The sequence below is a fragment of the Stigmatopora argus genome, chromosome 5, assembly GCF_051989625.1.
Source record: "Stigmatopora argus isolate UIUO_Sarg chromosome 5, RoL_Sarg_1.0, whole genome shotgun sequence".
In the NCBI taxonomy this organism is placed as follows: Eukaryota; Metazoa; Chordata; class Actinopteri; order Syngnathiformes; family Syngnathidae; genus Stigmatopora; species Stigmatopora argus.
The window spans coordinates 15,623,251-15,647,834 of record NC_135391.1 but is presented as its reverse complement, the minus strand read 5'-3'; the positions used below and the strand labels follow the sequence as shown (position 1 = coordinate 15,647,834).

At 40.0% G+C, this 24,584-nt stretch overlaps 1 protein-coding gene across 2 annotated transcripts in view; it reads left to right on the top strand.

Annotated features, from left to right (window-relative positions):
- Nucleotides 1–5,191: 5,191 nt before the first annotated feature.
- rhobtb4 (Rho related BTB domain containing 4) overlaps nucleotides 5,192–24,584 on the top strand; it is a 37,302-nt gene continuing 17,909 nt past the window's right edge. Inside the window, exons 1-2 of one of the 2 annotated variants that reach the window (XM_077600422.1) lie at nucleotides 5,192–5,352; nucleotides 5,682–5,777. Coding sequence is in view for 1 of the 2 variants with exons in the window: in XM_077600421.1 (XP_077456547.1) it covers nucleotides 21,964–22,088 (125 nt within the window). In the remaining variant the exon portion in view is untranslated. Of the gene's footprint in view, nucleotides 5,353–5,681; nucleotides 5,778–21,726; nucleotides 22,089–24,584 lie in introns of those variants that run through there. The other variant, XM_077600421.1, reaches the window with a different exon arrangement.

The window sequence follows — 24,584 nt, the reverse complement described above, 5'->3', positions numbered from 1 at the left end:
CCAAATGGACAATGTCCAAATACTATACCTCCAACCCCAAGAAATAGAACTTAAGTGTATTAGATGAGAATAAAATAAACATTGGAGCCTGCCATCTGGGATTGCACAGTTGCCTAGCATTGGGCACTGCTGACGTTGATGTGCTGACGTTAGGCTGTGTGTTTAGGCCTTCATGATTATGTAGCTGTATGTGCATGCGGATGGATGCTACCACGGAAATGTTGATGGATTTATGTTCCAGGCTCGTCATCCAAATCAACTCTGATTCAATTCTCTGTGCGTTAGAGGAATAAAGAAAGATATTCTGACGAATGAAGACAATGTGAACATGTTACGGGTATTATATGCTTCCTTTAAGACTTTGCAGACTCCTGCAAGCTTTTATCTGTGTGCTCCTGTCAATCAAATGCTACTATTAAGAGTGTTACAATTTTTCTCCTTTAGGGAATTACAGGGAGTCAAAATTCTGCAAACATTTGCGAGAACAATTTAGTTATGTGTCTTCTTTATTACACTGGGTGTTTCGGTGGCTCACTATATTTGCTTTTAAGCACACACCATGACAGCAATGAACAGTACATGCAACACTGCAGGAGTGTCACACCAATCATCCAGCTCACCAATAGAAGTGTGTCAAGGGACAAAATATGAGATGGATTCATCTTGGGAGAAAGTGACTGTGTTTGTATCTTGGCTAAGAAATAAATGGAAAATTCCATCACCTCTATAAAGTTAAAATGTTTAACAGATGGTCTCAGTTGCACCCTTAATGTGCATTTATTTAGACCTTTGGGGTGGTGTTTGTTCAGTTATGGTGGAATATATGCACTATGTATATATATGTAAAGTGCAAATATGATTAATTGCAGCAAAATCCATTTTGGCCTGTCTAATAAAGCTCATGAAGTGGAATAAGATTGCCAAATTGCCCGTTACTCATTTTCTGTCTGGAAAGTAAGAATGATAATTTTAAAGGCAAATAATTTTGTTATACTGAAGAAAAGGCCATCTCCAGCCCTCTACCCCAATTTATTTTGGCCTGAAACACGTGATGATAATATCATTAAATATGTCCTGCACAAATCTCTTTAATTCAGCATACATTGCACCTCTCAGCTTTAACAGTAGATAGTCATTTAAACAGCGCCTCTCCATTAGCTAAGCAGCCGTCCCGGTCAAAATGGATTGGACATTTATCGCCATCAATTGCAGCCAATGGGTAAACAATTAAAACCCAGTATTTTTTGTTGCCAGATTCCCATTGTCTTTTTAACAAATACCTAGAAGTGGAAGGATTTCAACTTGGCCCTTAGATCCTTTGATTTTTTTTTTATATCAACCCTCGGAGATAAAGTTCTGGACACCCATCTTCTTGGCTATTTTAAGCATTACAAAAATTGTGAAATAAAAGCAGTGTCATTCCGCAGCTGTTCTGTCACCCGCATGCCCAAAGTATTGGATCTCTACACTGAAGAGACAATTTTCCTTCACTAGAGTCAAATTATCACAAGGAAAACAAGAAAAATACAACAATGGGTGAAGCCACACTATACAACAATCCACAGCATGAAGCTTTATGGAGGATTCTAATGTATGTTCTGATTGGGATGCTGTGGCAGGGTTGATAATTTGACCAATTTATGCAGAAATCCAAGTCATTCTGCCTGGGCAGATTCTTTTTCTTACAACACTATATTCTACAGATGATGAATAACAGATAAACAAGCTAAGGGGGTTGCATCTGAAGATTACCGGCAGACTTTATTTACTTTGCTTCATTTTGTTAACTTTTTACCTGGCCTGCCATATGGCTTTCTGCCTGCCCATCAAGGCAGAGTAAATTTTACATGATCAGACACAAAGTGGTAAATGGAGCAGAAGTACAAACACTGCAATCTGCTCATTTGGTGCTGTGAAGGCTATAGAGCTTTTGTCAATTAGGCAGTGACCCACTCAGCTCTCCATTAGTCTCTCCCACACCACACATGGGGAAAGATGGAAAGAGACGCTCTTGCACTTTACCTGAATTCACTGAATTGGTGCCAAACGGTAGAAAGCAGACATGATAAAAAGAAAAAGCCACACAAAGGAAGAGAAGGGGTTTCTTGAGAAAACCCACCAACGGATGTCAGGGCAGGGTTAGCTGCTCATTCTTGTTTCCATGGCAACACCAAAGTACTGCCGGTACAGCGACACCAGGCAGGAGCACATGAGACACACGTGCCAATGCCCAGCTGACGGCACTGACAATACGCCAGCGTCTATTCATAGCACCTCAGTGACGCCAAACAGGGACACAGGCGGCCCGATTTTGGGCCACCAAGGTCCGCAATCTGGGTATTCACTTACCGGTGGTAGAATATAGGCTGAGGAAAATGTTATGGTTCATGTCTTGACAAGTCTTTCTTTTGGATCACTGTCCAGCCTGCCAAAGAGACAGCTGGTCGCACAATACCTTAAAAAAAAAATAATAAGGCATATATATGTCTGGATCCAAATTCAATAATCATAAGTTATCGCAAAACCTTTAAATTCATCACTGACAGATGAATGCTGATATTTTTAGTACCGTGACACACTGACCATGATGTTGTACAGTTGGCAAAAAGGCCCAGAGACGACACCAAGGCACTGGCCACTTTGAAAGCGATTGTTCAAGCTCAATTGAAACTTTGTCACGCCCTTTGTTCTGCCGATCATCCCAAAGAATAACAGAGGCTCCGAGGCAAATAGAGGCTCATTGTGGCCACTGGGCTCCCGAACGTGTGTCATTGTGGCGGCTCAATGGCTGGTGTCAAACACCGCTTTGGCTCCTCACGTGCAAAAGTGAAAGTGATCCAAACCAGACCGAGATGGCTCCTTTGTTTGTGCCAATGTTGTGTTGTGTCTATGTTAAAGGCGCTGTGCAATCGCCAACTGTTTGTTTGTCGTTATTCTGCTGATGCATGCCTTTTACACCCCCAGGATCAGCAGTTTGCCCACTTAGGAAAGACCGATCGAGAATTGGCTTTATGTGTGTTTATGTGGAGTCGCTCCATTATAGACCTATTGTGCCCATATTGCTACATCAATAGTGGCATGGCATAGGAAAGTGCTGTCTAAGACATTTAGGTGTATTGCATCTGTGTGCATCATATTCTAGGGAAGAGGGAAGCCTTCATTGAATTGGGAAAACGGTAAAGGATTTTCATTTCCATTGTTCCAAACTTGTGGAAAACAAGAGAACCCTCCTGCATGGTCCTATATTGTTGCTATTCTTTGTTTGGTTGTTGTTGTTGTTGTTTTTGTTGAAACATTTATTTCGCCATGAATTGGCTTTATAACAACGCACAGCTGTTCACACTGGGGTTATGAGTGTAGATGACTCTTACATGGATGATGCAATTCTTTGCAACTTCAAGCCTTAAAATGTGTGCTCAACACAGTCACAGTGAAAATGTTGTAAATTTAAAGGGAAAGATAACACTTAGTATGAATGAACTTCATGATCAAGACAGTTGCTCAATCTATTCAAGTATCGATATTGCAAGTTTCATAGATCTCTGATCATGGAGAAAATTATGTTTTAACAAAATGAAAAGCTGTTTATGAGGGCAGGCATTTTGCAATGTCAGTCATACTCACACATACATACACACACACACACACCGATATTTGAGAACAGGTGGATTTGACAATGGGTATTAATGACGTCATGGGCAGGGCAATTTATGATACTCACATTATAATGATTAAAATGGTATTTGCTTTGATAAAATGTCTGCCCGCATGGAAGGCAGCCACTTCCTCGATATACTGACTTTAATCTACACTTTTTGACTAATTAAATCCTGTTTTTGAAATCTATTGAACAAGATTTTGTTTCACTTGGACGCACATGACAAAGGTGACTATATGACTACAATGAATTAAAGCAACAGACATTACCTAGTATAAATGACTTATGTGAAATATAGAAGCCAAATTATGCATTTATTAGCCCTCAACGATGAAGAAAGTAAATATTAAACCCCAAATTTGACAATACTTATAAGTGCAACTATTGTGCGACAAATGTGACACCAGTCACGCCACGCACGCCTACAAAAATAGGCATACACACTTCAGTTTCTATGCTTGTTCAATATGCCACTGTCTCACTAAGACAAAGCCTGTTTCACTTCCCGGGTCCATTAAAGCTTGTTTGTCCAATAGCTGCACATACCACAGTTGGTAGCCAATGCGTGAAAAGAAAGCAGGGCAATCTTGAATACATGAATTTCCTAGAAAAAAATAGTACTGGAACATAAAAATATCGGATAACGGTTCTTTTGACTACTGGGAAAAAATGGCTTCTATTTACATTTTCTCCACTATTGTAAATCAGGAAAATATTAAATATCTGTCATTTTGGATGGCAACTAATTCAGGGTGTCCCTTGCCTACTGCCCATTGTTGCCTGGGATAGGCTCAAGCACCCCTGCAATCTTTACGAGTGTAAGTGATTTGAAAAATAAATAAATCTAATCGATTTTTCCCTCCGATTAAGCTCCTCTCTATGCCAGGGGTGGCGAAAAAGTAAGACACAAAGAGCCCAAATTTTGAACTGTGAGAGCCAAAGAACCCCATCTTCCGTCAGAAGGAGTATAAAAAAATCCAATCTGCCAATTTTTTTTTTCAATATAATTTATTTTTTTGTTTTTAACGGGCCCTGATGAATTTGAGTGTTTTATGAGAAAATACAAATAAGAGACACATGAAATGAGGCAAAGAGCCACAGTATATATACAAAATACGATAAGAAACAAAGAGCCGCGTGCGGCTCAGGAGCCACGTCTTCACCACCCCTGGTCTATGCCTTTCATTCTTCTTACTTGATTGGATTCAACCTTGACTTAACTCTTTATTCACTGCCATTGGTGGTGAGAGACGTCCAATTCCTTTTGACTGGGAGGACTGCTCCTAATCATTCAATCAGCCTCTCCCAGTTAAAATGGATTGGACGTCTATCGCCGGTCAATGGCAGCCACAGAGTTAAACTTGCACACTAACTATACTACGGACACATTCATGTTGTTTACCTGATAATAGCAGGTCATTGACTGCTGCGACACATTTAGAGTCTCGATTATGCAATTCTCTGTCAGCTGCTTTGCGTATACGTGCACATGCCCATGCACTGTCTGGCACTATCGCCACTTTATGAATGGATGGGTGTGGCTGAGAGGACCACGAGGGATGAAGCTGACGTCGGGAACGCGCTACTGCTGCTGCTGTTGCTGAAGCCTGGCCCCGAGTGGAACATCAACATAAGTGGGCGCGACCACCGAGGAAAGAGGGCACGGAGAGCAGGAGATCAAGGACTTGAACTTGGTGAGAAAACAAAACAAAAAATATGACTAAGTGGCTGCTCTGTCATTGATGCGTTCAGGGTGCCTGGAAAAAATGATTTTTACAATTCGGATACTCCAAATCAAATAAGAAAAGTATCGGCTTGCACTTTATGGGTAAGATAACTAGAAAAACTCGCATCAGGACCACAGTAAGACACACGAGATCCACGTGTGCACAATAGGCTGGATTAGTTGTGATGCTGTTTGTCTGGAAAGTAACTAACGAGAATGCCTGGTTGGGTTTAAATGTTCTGATTGGATGTCATCTCATCATCGTAGTCATCATCATTGCATGTGTGTGGCCGGCAGGAGAGGCAGACGAGCAATCGGGAGGTGTTGAACTGTACGTGGACGTTGAGGAGAAGGACACGAGAAAGCGATTCTGTAGTGGAAGGCTGTAAAAAGGTAGGACATATTTTGTTTGTTTTAAAATCTACTTGTTTTTGAGATCGTGTGCGCGGCAGAACTTTGTGGATGGTGGCTGATAGTTGCGTAACGGGATCGGCTGGAGGGGAGCGAGCGTTCGGAGTTGGGGGGTTGTAGCCGAAGAACTTGTACTTTATCATAATAAAACATCCATTCATATCATGTATCCGACTTTTTAGATTTTATAACGGAGGATTTTGGCTTAAATGAGCCAAAGAAAATAAAATTCAGGAAACTTTAGGAGGTGTGTCACTTTAAGTATCATCTGAGACAAAATATCATGTGTCTGCCCAGAAGGCGTTTATCTAGTCTAAACTCAAGATCACAATAAAAAAGGATGATTTACGTAAATTAATGACCTTCTAATGACTATAAGTATTGGAGATATGTTCTGATGAGTAAGTTTGTTTCGCTTGGTTTTGACTTATGCATAAAATTTAGTCTTAAATAGAATAAATATGACAATATTGGATTATTTTATTCATAATCCAGTGTTCCCCTGTTTTCGAAAAAAATCTTAAAAGGCAGTGATATATTGTATAACTTACTTCTGTATTTAAAATTCTGCTTATTTACCCCACTTTCATAATATTTATATCAAAATCGTTTTCTTTTTTGCCTTAATTTATTCACTACCATTTGAACGATCACGGTCAGCCCTTCTGAGTTCAAATCAATGAGACGTCTATTGCTGTTAATGGCAGTGAATACCTTTTCATGCGGCTGCTCTGGTATTTTCCACACTTGAAATTTTTGTGTGATGTTTCTCTAAAGTATAGTGTGTAAAAACACAAATGAAAAACATGACTAAAGAACAGATGGCGCAGCACCCGTGGTACAGCAAACAGATGAAGTTGACATCCGTTACTGCGTCCCGTCTTGCTCCTGTGTTTTTCTATCAGCTGTGGAATTTGAACCATTCTTCCTTCGGGGTGAGGCCGTCTCTCTGTCTGCCAATAGTGCCTAAGGTTGAAGCGCTTGTATGTGAGGACAAACTAATCAAAGTGAAAAGCAGGGCCTTTGGATGCGGGACATTTTCACATTCAAAGAAAGAAGCAATAACATAATAATGCATAACTTCAGCTCTTCTTCCCAGAACCCCCTGATGTTTGGCCTCTTGGGAAACTTTTGCAGTGGGGCAACATTGTTGAAAAGAAAGAAAGAGAGAGGGAGAGAACCAGGATATTGTGTGCAATGGCTGCATATTTTTTTTAAACAATGGATCCTGAAAGAATGAGCTAGATGAGGAGGTTGTCAACTAAAATATTTTACATAGCTGGAAACAAACCCAAACAAACATGGATTAAGCCTCACATGCTGTCCAGGTCAAATTTGGAGATTTGACAGCAATAACGATGACACAAAATGTGATTTCATTGCCCTGAAATTTGAAATTTCATAAATCACTCATTCGAAATATATACTTGTTGGTCTTAAAAGTCCCATGATAAGTGATTATTTAAACAGTGAAAGAGTAAAACAGCTGAAGAATGTTCAAGCATACTAAACACAAAGACCAGAGGTCAGACAGTGCTTTGACACAGACATGAAATCTGCAAATACCAGCAAAAACACTAAAATATTGACTAAATATCAATCATGAAATCATTTATAACAAGCAGGCGATTAATGCTTTTGGAAATGATCTGCAATTCTTAATTTTAGAGGCAATTATAATGAGAATATTCTTAGCTTGGGTCAAATTTTACGTACGACTCGTACGGTGTTTGTAAGGTTTTTTGGGGGTTTGTAAGTGGAATCATAATCATTTATAAGGGCAGTTATCGGCAGAGGTTGACAGGTATGATACACTCACACGCCTGCTCAGTGAAACTGCTCAGGGCAATTGTTAGCTTTTATTGATGCGTAGACCGTGTTGTTTTACCGTGTTTTGTCACCGGACTTTTGGTCGCCGGACTTTTGGTCGCCGGACGTCTGGTCGCCGGACGTTTGGTCACCGGTTGTTTGGGTCCGGGCGACCAAACGTCCGCGACCAAACGTCCGGCGACCAAAAGCCCAGCGACCAAAAGTCCGGCGACCAAACGTCCGGTCACGCCACACCAGTACCTGTTGCACACTACCCTGAAAATGCTTGGTCTCAAAAGCAAAGCAGTTCTAATGATCCTAATATATTGTTAATATATATTATAAACTCAATTTATCTGCCCGATATTTGGACCCCCAATATATCTATTTCCAACAATCATCAAAAAACTAAACAACAGATAATCCCATGTAACATTCACATCCTTAAATAAATGCATGCATATATTCCACCTGGTCCAGCAGTGATATCAATAACCAAGTTTGGAGAGTAAAAGGTGTCACAAGAAGAGAGGTTCTATATTGGCTTTGACATTCCTCAGCTTCAAAAGATAGATAAACACATCTGAGATGGGTCTGGATCTGCTACCATTGCTGCTATGGAACATGATGACATTCTTTATAAAAGCAAAGCAGAAAATATATTTCAATTAAGTGAGTAAGCATTTGGTTTCGGCTAGTACAGTTCTTCCTTGAGATGCGAACGACATGATTTATAAATTTTTAAAGATAAGAAGTGTCATTCAGCTAATTTAGCTTGCAAATGCAAACTCAACAAAAGTCACTGAACAATCATGTACACAAAAATAGTGCAGCAACATATTTAGACATTCAATTTTAACATTCTCTTTCATTTTTGTTCCCTGCAAGTACCTGAGATTAGGATTCCTTCTTTTTAATTTTATTCAATTTAATCATGTATTTTTGTATAAGCAAAAATAGAATAATGGTTCTCATTCAATTCAAGAGCCGCTGTATTTTTTTAATCAGTTGGCTGCACTTTTTGTTTGTATCATTGCACAAGGGTTCAATTTGGGGTACACAAGGCACACTGTTTAATCCCGCAGTATTTCCTTTTTGAGCATCCGTTTGTCTCATTTAGGCTTGAAAGTTGATCATGTCTAAGATGTTTGAAAGTGTATGCGCTCTAAGCTTAGACCACGTGCTTGTTTGACTGGAAAATCTGAAACTTTTCGGGGTTTTGCAAAGTTGTATTGAGTTTGTGGTTTAACAAGTGGTTGCTGGTCTTTCATTGAACCATGCATTGACAACTTCCGTTGTCTGTTTGATCTAAAAAAAAGAAAAAAAAGAATAGGACCAGCTCTAGTATGTTTAGCAATGACTTCTTGTTGCTCAGTGCTGCTGCAAGTTGTCATATGTTTTTTGCCCATTTATTCATTTGCTATATCCCAGCTCGGTGACCGTGTGGAGTTTGCATGTTCTCCCAGGGCTTGCATGGGTTTTCGCCAGATTCTCCGATTTTCATCCCAAAAACATGCAGGGCAGTAGAGGCTCACTCGCCTGTCTTCGGTGCAGGCAGGTGCCGGCTCGATTCTTGCTGTTGGCGGTGTTATCATAAGTGGGGGCGCTCATTTGTCTCTCTGTGTACCCTGCAGCTGACTGGCGACCTGGTCTAAGGTGTCAAGGGTTTCATCTTCTGATTGTGTGGTTAGAGGAAACCATAGACTTAAAGATCAAACTTGTTGCAATCTTTCTTTTTTTTTCCTCCTTTAATGGACCAAAAGTCCACCATCAGCTTCATGTTTGTCCAAACTAGGCCACATACAGTGGGAGTAAGAAAATAGGAAGTAGGTCACTTGAAGCATGTGGTGTCAATATAGTCAGAGCTTTAATAAAGTTCTGCTAGCGTGGAGAATGTTTGCCACAGTGCCCATCAAACATAATCACAGGGTAAAATTCACATGAAAAACAGCCGTCTTCCTACAAATTTGCAGAGACAATGAGTCATACAGATATGGATGACTGCCTGAACTCTCTAGTGCAAACTCTTGAATCAGGCAAGCATATTGACATGCGACACGTATGCCCCGGTAAGCGTTGTAGGCTTTAACTCTAAGCTAGAGGAAGAGAAACTACCAAGGGTGCCATTCCTGCTAAGCAGGGTCGCACTTTAATAGTATAGAGTAGTGTAGAGTATATCAACACTCACTTCAAGTTATTTCCTGTTCTAAAATTCTCTTTTCATACAGACATGCTGTTAGTGTTGAAGATTGTTTCTGTTTTGACTGACAGTGAATTGTTTCAGTGACATTTATGACGTTTTACGTCCAATCCATTTTAACTGGGAGGGCTAACGGGAATCCTTCACTGTAATGAATTGGCTAATCAAATACACAAGCAATTATGATTTATCAATTGTGCATCAAAAACTTTGATGGTCGATACATCTTTTAGAAGCATTGTTGAAGTTAAAATGTCTGATCTTTTTTAATTTTCTTAATATTTCACTTTTATTCATAAATTTTTTAAAACTTAATGATCTTTTTTAAATTATTGCTTTCTGATTTTTTTGTATTATTATTATTGATAAAAAAATCAATGCATTTTAATTTTTTAAAGGTCTGAAATGTTTTTTTCATTCAAATAACAATATTTTATTTTTATTTATTCTATTTTTTTCAAGAAAAAAACCAGAAAATGTCTTTTTTTCTGTAGTCATTGATTCCTCATTGAGGACAACAGGAATTTTGTTTCAATTTTATTTTAGTGAATCCTATCATTTATTTTTGAGGGCCACACCAAATGACATGGCGGGCTGGATCTGCCCCCCGGCTTTTGAAATCTGTGAACTAAATTATCAGAGCATCGGCATTTGCTCCCTTCTCAACCCTCACATGATTACCGGCTCTCTTTTTTTGCATTAATAATTCATATCAACCGCATATTCCAATTTATGAACCTTAGGCTACTTATTGCTAATGCAGTTTTCAACATGGGTCACTTTAGTTTGCAATCCCTGTGTTGTTGTTGTTGTTTTAATAGCATCTTACAAACCTCTTAATGCAATGATCATTTGTGCAGCAGGGAGTTAATATGCAACACATAAAAAAAATCATGAAAAAATGCTTGTAAAAACTGTGCACAATGTTTTGATAGTCATATTGTCCATTTACTGGTGGATTAGCCTGGATCATGCAACGTTCCAAAGAACCACTGCCCACTGGACCATTGATCTCACTTAGATCCTTTAAACATTGTGTGGTGCACTCTGGCCAATAAACACATAAGGTCCATATGGTCCCAGTGGCTATTGTGTGGCAGTTGTTTGAACGACCCACAGTGCATGCAGCAGTAGGGCGGATATAACCGAACACCATTATAGATTTTTCCGTCACTCTATTTTTGGACACCTACCGGGTATAGATATGCTTAGGGGTTTAATTTTATTTTTGCAAGTTCAGTTACAGGAAAAATAATCTCTGATTGTGTTTTCATGGTCGTCGGTTGATGATAGGTATCTAATCTTGTTGCTCTTTTCATCCTTCCGTTATAAATTTGAACTGGTTTGTTCATAATAGACATGCAACCCATTTGAACAAGGAGGATTAAACATTTGTTCATTTTGTCCAAGTTCAGACCTTATAGGTTAAATGGATTGAACGGCATTTGTCGTCAATGGCAGGCAGGGAGCTAAACTGCTTTTACAGATTGGACACAAACGTTTTAAGACGTGACATTTTTGTCACCCCTTGTTTGCTGGACTATATGGTTACATGGGTTCGATGTAGTCTGTGCATAAACTATACAATTATAAATAACAAATACATTTCATACATGGAACAGTTTTATTAGAAATTAGGAATATGAACACAAGTACACAAACCTATAATCAACACTACTCCTACTACTACACTTTCGACTTGTCCCATGGGGGGTTGCCACAGTGAATCATCCTTTGCATCATCCTCCCCCACACCAAGCAACTTTCATGTTGCCCCTCACTACATCCATGAATTTTCTCTTAGGTCGAACCACGAGCCCTCTTTCTTGGCAGTTCCACACGCAACATCCTACTACCAATGATGTTCATATACCTCTCCTTTGGACATGCCCAAACCATCATCTCTCTGATCTTGTCTCAAAAATGCTCAACCTCCACTGTCCCTCTTATTGTCTCATTCCTAATCCTATCCAATCTGGTGAGGAGAACCACATCGTCTTCATCTGCACTGGGAGAAAGCCCACACGAGCACAGGAAGAACATGCAAAATTCACACCGGAAGGTTGGATCCCACTGGGGATTGAACCCTCGATCTCAGTACTATGAGGAGGAAGGAGGTGGTAACTACAATTCATATGCAAATTGCTTGACCATTTTAGATGTCTGTAGCCTTACCAAACTACCATATGAATCAATTGGACAATGGAGGCATGCCTAACGCTTGATTGGTCACTGGCCATTTCAGGGGTGGAGTCTGTGATAGGCCAATTACGACTACTACTACAGCTACAAATGATGTTCCATCTGTAAAGATATTTTCTCATTGATAGCCTCATTTAGCATATGATACGTAACTATGAGTCACAAAACTGAATTATCCGGTCTCATGAACTATTGGTATCCAAGACAAAGATGTCATACTTTTTAATGAATATTCTTAAGTTGTCTGTTGAACAGCACTGTCGCCGATACAGTGACTTGCACCTTTATCAAATGAAGTTTTTTTTTTTTCATTGAGGTATTGTTGCCCCATGTTTTGGGAATGCCTCTGTTTTTGTTTGCTTAGCTGCAATACAATGCAATGAACAAAAAGTGGCCATTTGAAGTAAACACAAAGCAGCAACTTCCTGCAAAGCCTCAGCCCATCATAATGTGATTTACTTGTCCATCTGCGTCTCACTTGGTATGAGATTTTTGGTTTTACACTCACCCGCGTTCCCTCCCTTCCCTTTTCCCCTCGCTATTCCTGTATGTGTGAGCAACGTCTAAATAGAGGCAGACACATGGAGCCTGACGAATGAGAGATTTTAGCACAATGGAATGAGGCAAAATTGGAAAGTACTACATTCAGGGCAACACAAGTGGTCCGCAACTTCATGGTCAGAACTAAAATAAGTCAAAAGATAATGATAGATAAATGTTCAGCTGCAGTTTGGAAAGAAACCTCTCAAAACATAATTACGCTGAGACTGTGACGGCATTTGCTATGATTTAAAGGGGCTGTTTTTAGTACTATTTGTTTTTAATTTGAGTTACTTTTATATCTTGGAGCATATTTTACTATTAAAGATGTTTAGTTAGAAAGGAAATATTTGCTTAAGTTTTCTGTAAACATTGCCTCTCCTAACATTTGTTATTGAAGGGTTAGCTGACGTTGCAGTTTTAAAACAAACAAACATCATATTTATTGAAACGTTCATTATGACCTGACTCTTGCATATGATGATTCTGACCATAAAAAAGTCAGCTATGGGCCCATCCTATACTATTTCTGTTAACAAGGTAACCTCTCATCACATGGTAATTGCGATCAATTCTCCAACGACAATGATGTGAAATTTCACCAAAAATACACAAAAATGCTTCAAATGATTATTTGCATATGTTTTGCTTTTCTTTGGCTTTACGTGGCTAGCAGAAACAAGGGATCTATCATATATGAAACAACCTCTCATGTCACCCACTGTCTTTGTTATTATGCGGCAGTCAAGATAGTTAAAATATGTGATGCGAGAGAAATATTAGGATTAAACTAAAATTGAGATATATAACACAACACCTTGGCTTCACCTGGTTATATGTATTTGTTGACTCGAATATTTGAAAGAAGTTTCTGATTGTGGTTTTAAAAAAACTCAAAAATGTCTGAGCTATTTAACAATACGCTGTAAAAGGTATAAGAAACATAACAGATTGAAAAGCACTCGGACAAGTAGGTACTTTAACATTTAAGGGTTTTGAAATGAATATGATACGTGATATGTGTACTTGTGTTTTTTCCACGGTATCCCGGTACAGATTGTGTTCAGCCACCATTGTTATCTGTGAAATATCATACACGCAAGCTATAACCAGGGTGGAAGATCACATTTACATTATTTTCGGGTGTGCAAAATTGAAATGTAGGTTGCTTGTGCTACATGCAGATATAACGTATGTGCTAATGTAAGGAAAGTGCAGCTTGTCCAAACCAGACTGAAGTCCACAGAAGTGTTTGACTTGGCATCCCTCTTTGTTTGATCAGGCAGTTTCTGGAATTCTGACTGACCTGTACTGAGGACATGCAAATCGCACGCCTCAATACAAGCGGAATTATCATATTTTATATATTACATCTGTAATTTTTACCTCAAGATTTTATTCACGACCCTTTTAGGAATATTCATTCATTCATGCATTCATTTTCTGAACCGTTTTATACTCACCAGGGTCGTGGGGGCTGCTGGAGCCTATCCCAGCTGACTTGAGGCCAGAGGTGGGGACACCTTGAATCGGTGGCCAGCCAATCGCAGGGCACGAAGAGACGGACAACCATTCACACTCACACCCTTACCTTTGGGCAATTTAGAGAGTCAAATCAGCCTACCATGCATGCTTTTTGGAATGTGAGAGGAAACCGGAGTACCCAGAGAAAACCCACAGACGCCTGGGGAGAACATGCAAACTCCACACAGGTGGACTGACCCGGATTTGAACCCAGGAGCTGTGAGGCTGACGTGCTAACCACTCAAACCGCTTAGCCACCCCTTTTAGAAATATGCATAATAAATTTTATACAGGTAAAAAATCTAAATTAACTACTTTATTCAAATATATTCCCTCCTAGACACACCATGTCTTCTATTATTATACAAAGATAATGAACAGCAGAGGCAGTCTCCTAAAATATAATGCTGTATGTATTTTCAAACAATTCAAAGAGAATTAGTACTGTAACATTTTCCACTTCACATTCCACCCTTTCCTCTTTCCCTACTGTTTAATTATTACATCCTTCATTCACTCTTTACCCCAGGAACCACTTAACATTCCTGACATTTCCTTCCATCATGGGCAATCACCAAACTGATTGTCCATTTTAGCACGTTTATGATTCTCACAAGTGCTTAGGATTCTTGGAAATGTTAACATTTTTATGTCCCCTTTTCCTTGGTAACTACAAACCTTTGAAAAAGTACTTTTAATCTTTAGTTTTATCTCACTCCAATGTCAACCTACATAGCAGTTCCATTTAATTCCTTGTGTAGTTCCTTTCCCGTTTCTTATTCTGTGACTCTGTTTTGTTCACTTTTTTGATGTGTATGTCATCTCAATCCCTTGAGCTTTTCTAATAAGGGAAAGTAAGAAGACACGATTTCATTTTGAATAATAGCCATTCTAGGAACGTAAGCAGGCAAAATCGCCGTTATCAGACATTTTTAAAGCCAATACTGAATTAGCCAGTCAAATGCGAGTTATCCCACAATACTTAGCCTTCTTTCACGCACTGACTAGTGACTACGCACTGTAGTATGCACGGTATTCGAGAAACAAGGTTTAATGGACCCTGGAAGTGAGGCACACTTTGTTTGAGTGTCAGACAGAGGTTTAAAAAATGTACCACTTGCGTACTTAGTTTGTGGAACTTTCCACATGAAAATCATTTATTCTTGGCGTTGTCTATCGGTTTAAGTAAAATTGAAAGTTTCTGCTACAATCTATACTGTTTTTTGCCACTGCTTTTCACTCCCTGCCACCCTACTCATCGCAATAGGGAAAACAAGACACAAAGCTCTTTTATTATTACCGTATTTTCACGACTATATGGTGCATCACATTTAAAGGCGCAGTGTCAGTACGAGTGCTATTTCTGTATTTGACACACACACAGGACACACCGGTTTTAAAGACGCAGCCAGGCATGGCAAGACATACCCACAAATCCATCAAAGTCCTAATTTTCTGTGTCCGAATTGAACAATTGTCCAAATGAGTCATCGAAAACGCTGAGTTATATACATTTGTCCAGGCGGCCACAATCCATTTGCAAGTAGTAGCTAGTGTAACTAGCCCGGCGCTGCCTGCCACCCTTCGTAAAGCTGTGTTGATGTCGATGTCCAGGCCACAATCCATTCGCAAATAGTAGCTAGCTAGTAGCTAGCGTAACTAGCTTGGCGCTGCCTGCCACCCTTTGTAAAGCTGTGTTGATGTCGATGTCCACGCCAACATTAGCGGCAGGAGTTCTTTTGTAAATCCAGCCGGAATGACGGCCAGCACCAAATTAGTGTGCTCGCCGTCATACTGGGTGTATTGACAAAAGAACTATATATCCCAGCAGTCACTGCGCAGTACTTTTTCTACAGGGAAAATAGTTGAGTCGGGGGCTCCTTGCCGTAGTTGTGAGAGCTGTAGAGGATGGTGTACCCTATCGACTGATTTATTTTATTTTATCGTGATAACAATTTTAGTATTGGTCCATATATAAAGCGTACTGAATTATAAGGCGCCCCGTCTATTTTGGAGAAAATTGAAGACTTTTGAGTGTGCCTTATAGTTGTGAAAATACGGTACTTGTGCACATTGTTTGGATTAAATTGTGTTAACTCTTTGCCTCAAACTGACATAAACGCCAAGTTCTCTATTTTAACTGGGAGCCCTGGCGGCGATCATTTGCTCCAGTTATAATTGCAGTTTGTAGTTGAGTTTGAGCCAATTTACATATTATGATTCCAGATGAATACTAAATTTGGGCCTTCTCTGTAATGAATTATTTGTTTTGCACAAGGAGGAAACCAAAGATTTCTTCCCCATAAAGAATTAAATCTTACACTAAGCTATCTGTGTATCTGACACTAAATGCGCTTCTTTTTGTCAGGAATAGCTCAGTGATATTTTTCCATTAGGTTATAATGAGGAAACAACATCTGGCTAACCAAAAGATAGGCCAATCTACTGATAACATAACAAGTCAACAATTTCTCCCCTCTGCTACTTTCTCGCAAACCTTATCGAGCCTCCAATGTTTTTCCACTTAAACTCACACTCATCGCCAATTGCCAAATAGGTCGGCCGTTACAAAACACGCTGCTTCATGCCAGCGTGGCGGATCGGACATGTACCTCTCTGAGCTCGCTATGTGTTCATGAACGAGAGAAATTACAAAGAAAGGCAAGAGATTCAGAGATTGCAACAGATGTGCATATTCCAGGAATGCCAGGATGAGTGTTTCCCACAAGATTACTTGTTTGTGTTGCCCTTTAGCCATTCCATTCATACTCTTGAACTTTAACCCTCTCAGCCAGGGGAAGACATTTAAATTCCTATGTTGACTGCCAAAAAAGAAGAAACACAAGCCAAATTTCTCCGGTAGAACAAATCTTAAACTTTGGTTCTGTTCCACATAAACAACGCGTTCATGTTTTGCCGTGTGTGTGATTGTGTGTTTAAGAATTTAATCCTTGATACTGTTATCATTCACATGGTGCTGGAAATGTTTTGAAGACCCACTGCAGCTCTGACCTACTTGATTCAGTGCACAGGGTTTACATATACATGTTTTTCTTCTTCTTGAAGGTGTATTAAGCGTGTGTTAGTTTGTTAGCATGCTTTAGGCTGAAGGACACAGGTATTTATGTACGTAATTCAGGGCCAAACGGTCAGATCCAGGCCGTTACATGTTTGTGTGGCTCCCGAAAGGAACTCATGTGCATAGATGTAAAGTGATTTTGTTCATAGGGTATTGAAATACAATTTTTGTAGTCCTCACTTAAAGTTAAGGAGTTACAGAAATCATACAATATTTCAGGTTTTTTTCCTTCTTTCAAGTCTTCCTTCAAATATAAAATATTTAAATATTTACTTTTTGTCACCCTTTTTGTATTTTAAATTTTAAAAAAGAAAGAATAGTCTAGTCACATTTATTTATATGGCCCTCAATCATTAAAAAAATGTCTCAAAGGGCATCAAGGAGAAATCCAAAAAGCCCAACAAAGAAAAATAAGAAACCTTGGGAGGGTCTATAGATTGGAGAAAAAATTGGTTAAAAAAGAAAATATTCATTAATTATTTTTCCTTTTTCTAATTAAACAAATATAATTAGGTTAAAAATAATAATGACAAATATATACTTTTTATATTTATAGAATATTTGCTATTAAGAGCCTCAAAAAAGGTGATTTGGGTGATTATTAGGCCAACAATGTCTTTAACAAAAATGAAACAATGATAGAGATAGCTTTGATCATCCGTTTGTCATGGAACCTTTATCTTGCAGACATCGAGGAAAGTGCAATCACGATGTGGCCCGCGACAAAAAATGACACCTCAGGCGTAGGCTGAAGGCAACATTTTTGCGTCCTAATGGGATGTGAGATGATGGCTGTTTGAACTGTTTAAGACCATAGTTTTATAGTTGCTTCAGAGCTTAAGTGGTATTAATTTGAACATGTTGGTGAGTGTGACCAAAGTTTCTCTCAGGATGCGCCAGAGGGGGGATTTTATGTGTTTTCTCAACTTAATGGACACACCTTTGTAAAGCGTGAAGTGCTATGGAAACCAAACTTTCCACATGCTATATAAAGGAGTGAGAAAGTTCATAATCACAAGTGCACATTCCAGTGTTTTTGTAGCGCCGTGGCTGAAAAGGCCAGATGTCCCATCAGGCAGGGCTGCTTGATAGCTCTCTCACAAGTGTCCAAACAAAGGGGCTGACTCGCCACATTTCTAAGCCCTCGCGGTGCCAACGCTCTTCAAGTCCTACTTTATCCCATGGCATTCCACGACATCTTTCATGCTGTTTCTTTCTGCCATTGCCAATCGGGTCAGAGGGCACTGTTTTCTCAAGGCGCAGAAAACCAAACTGCTCACATCTACACACAAAAACATTATTCACAGCAGTTTGAGCCACATTTTTGGATGATGTGATCATTGCTTACGACATGGCGGAGGAGTGGTCAGCCTCACAGTTCTGGGGTCCTGGGTTCAAATCCAGGTCGGTCCTCCTGTGTGGAGTTCGCTTGTTCTCCCCGTGCCTGTGAGGGTTTTCTCCGGGTCCTCCGGTTTCCTCCCACATTCCAAAAACATGCATGGTAGGCTCATTGTACACTCTAAATTGCCCCTAGATATGAGTGTGAGCATTAATGGTTGTCCGTCAGGGTGTGCCCCGCCTTGTGCCTGGAGTCAGCTCCAGCACCCCCTGACCCTTGTGAGGAAAAGCGGTTCAGAAAATGAATGAATGATCTTTGCTTGTTGAGCAAAGCAGTAGGAATTTGTGTGTACCCGTTTAGACCTCATATCCAAAAGAACTGTGTGACACAATGTTTGAATCAATTTTAGGGAAGAATAAATGTTGAAATTAATGGGATGCCGCACACCTGGCTGAAATGAAGGTCAGTTAAGGCACCAGCAAAAAAACCCTCATCATTACTCAATATTTCATGTGTTACATTCTTTCAGCAATCTGGTGTAATCAAGTGATTACAGTCGAGTACTGCTCTGTTTGTTTTTGGAATAAAAAATGGTCCTTGGTTGAACATTTTGTGCTGGATTTGTTGGAACAATAACTATGATCCACAGCGCTCCTTGGGTTACATTATCAAGCAAATAAATTGGTAACACAACTACAGAATACAATGGAGCCAATAATTGGGCAACTTAAAATTTGTAAGTTCACCTATTTTAAAATATAGATTTGTACTTTTTATCATAGGTATACATCATGCGTGAGGGGTAGAATGTAAAAGAGAAATCTCAGAATGATCTTTTTAACAATTTATTTGTGATAATGGTTTGCAAATTATTATTGGGCAGCTAGTCGTTACTTACAGTACTCTGTATTGTAGCCTTGGTTGGCAATGACTGATGTCAAACGCTTCCTGTAGTTTTTGATTATATACAAAATTTAGTTAGTATTTTGGCCCACTCCTCTGCTCAGTTGTTGGCTAGAGCTGTGATATTTGATGGCTGTCGTCTTTTTGTCTAACTTGTTCGCCACTCCTGATCTAGAGGATCCAGAAGAGGAGAGGATTCTGAGAACGTGATGCGTTCAGATGAGAACAAAATTGAACTTTTTGGTTTAAACGCTACTCGCCATGTTTGGAGGAAGAATAGTTGGATCACAAGAATAGAATACCTACTGTGAAGCATGCGGATGAAACATTATGTTTTAAGGGTATTTTTTTGGAAGGGTACAGGCAGACTGGTTCGTATCAAAAGAAGATGATTGTGGTCATGTATTGTGATATTTTGGGTAAATACTTCCTTGCCTGTTTCGAGGAATTTAAGATGTACTGTGGCTTTTTCTTCCACCATGATAATGTTCCAAATTACACAGCCAGTAAAACCCTGTATTAAATGGCTCCGTAAAAAGCACATCAAGGTTCTGGAGTGGCCTAGCCAATCTCTAGACCACAACCCCATCAAAAATCTGAGGAGGGAGTTAAACTCTGTGTTGCCAAGCAACAGTCCTCAAACATCACAGCTCTAGAGAAGATCTGTGCAGAGGAGTCGACCAAAACACTGACATTTTTTTTAAAAATAAGAAACTGAAGATGGACTGTGGAAGTGAGTTGTATAAATAAACCTTTGACTGATGTAACCCATTGCCTGCCATTGACAAGTATACATGTGCAAATCATTCAGATTTTGGACTCGCTGAGAAGTCTAATTTTAAATACCATTGACAGCTCTAGCTTCAAGCTGTTGGGGATTGGTTTTGTTGCATTTTTCCCCTGTGCGACCTATCCCTGTGATTGCCCATTGAGTTCCCCTGTCGCCCAAGTGGCAGCAAGCAGGAGATACACCAGGGGCGGGGAAACAAAAGGTGAACTCACTGGGCAATCACAGGTACAGGTCAGAGGGGAAAAACACCATAGAACCAATCCCTAACACTAGCTATCCCTGTCAAAATGTATTGGATGTCTTGCACTGTCAATGGCAGCCAAGGAGTCAATAAATGATTAGAATGTGTCCAATAATTAAGTCTGTCCCAAGTGTGACACTAAACGACATCAACAGTAAGAAACACTATCATACGTAAATGACTGCATTGGCATCATTGGAAGATGAGGGAGTTTATTGTTCTTTGTTTTGAGAGCTCAGTACCAGCACCTGCCAATAGATGTCTGTCTTCAGTCTTGAGAAGGAACAAAGAAAATGTGACTTCAAGAGCAGGGGGATACTGAACAATGTCCAATGTTGAACTTCTTGAATAAATACAACAATGCACCACCATTACGCAGGAAAAGGCCTGCCCAAAAAACGCAACATATTGGTAAATTAAAGTTGGGTTTTCTGTTAATGCTGAATTACATTTTTTTTCAAAGGAGCTCAAAAACAAGGTCTCAAATAAAAAAAAAGATAATTACATTTTATTCTTTAGACAAAAGACAAAACAAAAAACAGCTCTCAAACTATAAACGCAGAAAATGAACATGACAAATACACAAAATAAATATACATAAGTTGAGTGGTTAGCGCGTCAGCCTCACAGCTCTGGGGTCCTGGGTTCAAATCCAAATCCAGGTTGGTCCACCTGTGTGGAGTTTGGATGTTCTCCCTGAGCCTGCATGGGTTTTCTCCAGGTACTCTGGTTTCCGCCCACATTCCAAAGACATGCATGGTAGGCTGATTGGACACTCTAAATTACCCCTAGGCATGAGTGTTAGAGTGAATGGTTGTTTGTCTCCTTGTGCCCTGCGATTGGCTCAGGGTGTCCCCTGCCTCTGGGCCGGAGTCAGATGGGATAGGCTCCAGCCGTTTGCGGTTGATTGGTCGCCGGTCTTTTGGTCGCCATCTTGATCGGCGACCAAAAGACCGGCGACCAATCGACCGTGTACCGGTTAAACTGTATCAAAAGTCATTTCTCTCTTATATGTAAGGAGTGTGTCATATTTAAAAAATTAAAAAATGTCATTACAATTTTAAAAATACTGACTAACACTGACGCTAACACACAGATCGCCAGAAACTGCAGTGAATTTAATTATGTAGGAATGTAGACATTTTTGCAAAGCCAATCTACTGCCATGTCATACCGTAAAACCGCATTCAATCCAATTGAGTAGTTTTTATTCTTACAGCACCTAAACGCCGCACAGCAAGAGTTGGGCGAGAAGGGTCGTGACGTCACGGCGTGGGGGCGTGTCCTTTGATGAAATCAGCTGGGGAAACAACAACAGAAAAGGAGGCGGCTCAGACTAGAACCGAGTGTCTGGATCATTAGTGTGCACGTTTTAAACTGTAAAAGTGTTATTCTGCGTTCCAAAGGCGTCTTTTATCACTCGTGGAGGATTTCAACTAAACCGAGTCTCGTGAAGCTTTGAGAAGGGGGCCGAGAGAAGCAGGAAAAAGGGGTGTGTGAGAGGGCAGAGGTCCTTTTTGTCCCTTTGCTGATCGATCTACATGCTCTTTGTTTGGAGTCGATCTCAATACGACAACCAAGTGTTCTCCCTACGTGTCCTTGCCCGGTTTGCGAGACCGGCACACCAGCAGAGTGGCATGTGGGTCAATTCCGGAAGCGTCGGAAGGTAGGGACCCCCATGGCTTTACCTGACAAAGCCACTCACACATGCCCCCAATTCTCCCCCATCAATCCCTTCGTTTGCTCCAAAAGTTAACAGCGCTCTCTTCGTACCATGCTGACTCCTTTTTTTGTGCACTTAATGGGGCTTTAATCGCCTTTCGTCACTAATACTGCACATGGATCGCGTCTTATTGCATGCAGTTATGTTAACGATGGTGGGATTATGGTGACACTGCTCGCTTTTTTCTGAAGTGTTACGTGTTTTAGTGCAGCGGATGGGCTTGGCGTGTTACGCAAGATTTATCAGCTGCATTTTACTTGCATGCGGGATGAAGATCGACCTTTTATTATTTGCATAATTATGCCAGGAGCTGTCACATTTTAGCACCCTTATTTGCTGTACTCACCGCAAACTAGATTTACCTTGATGTGCACGCTGAGTAGCCCAAAATATGAATGAGTCAGGTGTTTATGAATGGGTGGAGGTGTGGTGGGGGTTTTCATTGATAAGTGCGATCGGAGGGAGGGCGCGATAATAAATGGAGCAGCGTGCGCGTGCACTTTCTATTTGTGCGTGGTGTGACGATGGCAAGGAAATTTTAGTCTGACAGCACCTGCGTCTATGACGTCAAAAGAATGCTTGCGTGACAGGTGGGACAATGCATGCACGCATAATTTCTTCAATTATTTTTCAATTGTGGGGTGGCAGCATTCATTCTGAAACAATCACAAAACCATTCACAGCCAGGCTTTACAGTTGAAATAGATTTGTCCCCTACCACTGTCAGTGACAGGCACTGAGTAAAGTACTATGAAAAAAAAAACTTCACTTATCACAAGTGTATTTCTGTATTTATGTGTATTCACATTTACTCGTTTTCCATCATGCTTATCCTCACAAGGGTCGCAGGGGTGCTGGAGCCTATCTCAGCCAGCTAAGGGCAGCAAGTGGCGCCAATCACGGCATTTTAACATTTATTAAATTAGTAATTTTCTCAGACGGGATGGTGGCAGAGGTCAGCACGTCCCCATCACAGTCCTGAGACTGGGTTCAGTGCCCGGTGGGTTCTGACTGTGTGGAGTACTCTCTGGGGTCTTCAGTTTCCTCCTACGTCCCAAAAACATGCCTGAGAGGCTGATTGGACACTCTACTCACACTAAATTGCCCCTAGGTATGAGTGTGCAAGTGAATGGTTGACGGTCTCTTCGTGCCGTGTGATTGGCTGGCCACACTTGACTACCAAATGTTAATTGTCTTGATACCTTTAAATGACCTTCATTTGAAAGCTAGTAGTTGCCAGCTCCCAGTTCAAATAGACTGGATGTCTACGAGTAACGAATTCACAGCAGAAGGATGAAAACAGCCACATGATCTATAATGGCCTTCTGCATTCATCTTCCGCACCAGGCATTCTTGTAAGGGTTGCGGGGGTTGCTGGAGCCTATCCCAGCTGACTTCAGGTGAAAGGCAGACTACACCCCAGAGTGGTCGCCAGTCAGCCATAAGTCCACAACATAAATACACCAACATAATTAAATCATAGTTTATACAATAGCAAAATCTGTGCAAAAATAACAATGTTGACTGAATTATTATGTCAATAATATATTAATTGGACAAAGGCTTGTTGAACAATGTAGTGTTGTGTTTGTAGATTGAGTTGTTGCTGCATAATAATACCAAGAAGTGATTCTAATATTTTCTAGTATTTTTATTGTCAAATCAAGATAGACCCTATAAGGCCTATGTAAAAAAAGGCTCTCTATATTGGACACAGAAGAAATTAAAATACATTTGTTGGTTCAATTACTTTTAGTCACACAATAAAAAATGAAGTCATCATTCATTAATCAGAAGTATTTTTCTTCCCATTGGTGAATCTTATACAGTCGGTTGCATCTGAAACACAGCTATTCATATTTCTATTTTATTGCAGTGATTTTATAGTACTCTTCCTGCATGGTAGAACTTTGTTAACCAACATCCCATATTCACAATGCCACCATATAACGTCAAGGTGAAAGTTAAGCTCAGGTAATGACCCGTATGTTTGATTATTTTCAAATGTCTCCACTGGAACAAACCGGTCTTGTTGGGGAAGGCATAGTAATGACAATAAAAATAACATGTATCAGCATCAATAACAGAATGAGTTTGTGACCGATGGTCTAAGAGACGGCAGTCCTCAAATAATTGCCGGCTAGATTTTGTCCATTTCAATAAATAAACACTACTCCTAAAATAGATGGCCCCTTTTTCTCTACATGTAAAAAAATAAAACAGGTCGGATAATTTTCCTCCTGCTCATCACATTTTATCCATTACAAAAAGAAAATGTTATTTTCTTTTCTTAAAAATGAAAAAAACAATCCACTTAGTATATGAATTTGATATGTCCTATCTGTTTTCTCCTGGTAGTGCTACTTATTCAAATTTTCAAAAAGATGCATCTAATGTTCATCTGAGGCTCTTAATCAATTCAATGGTAAGTGTCTTCTG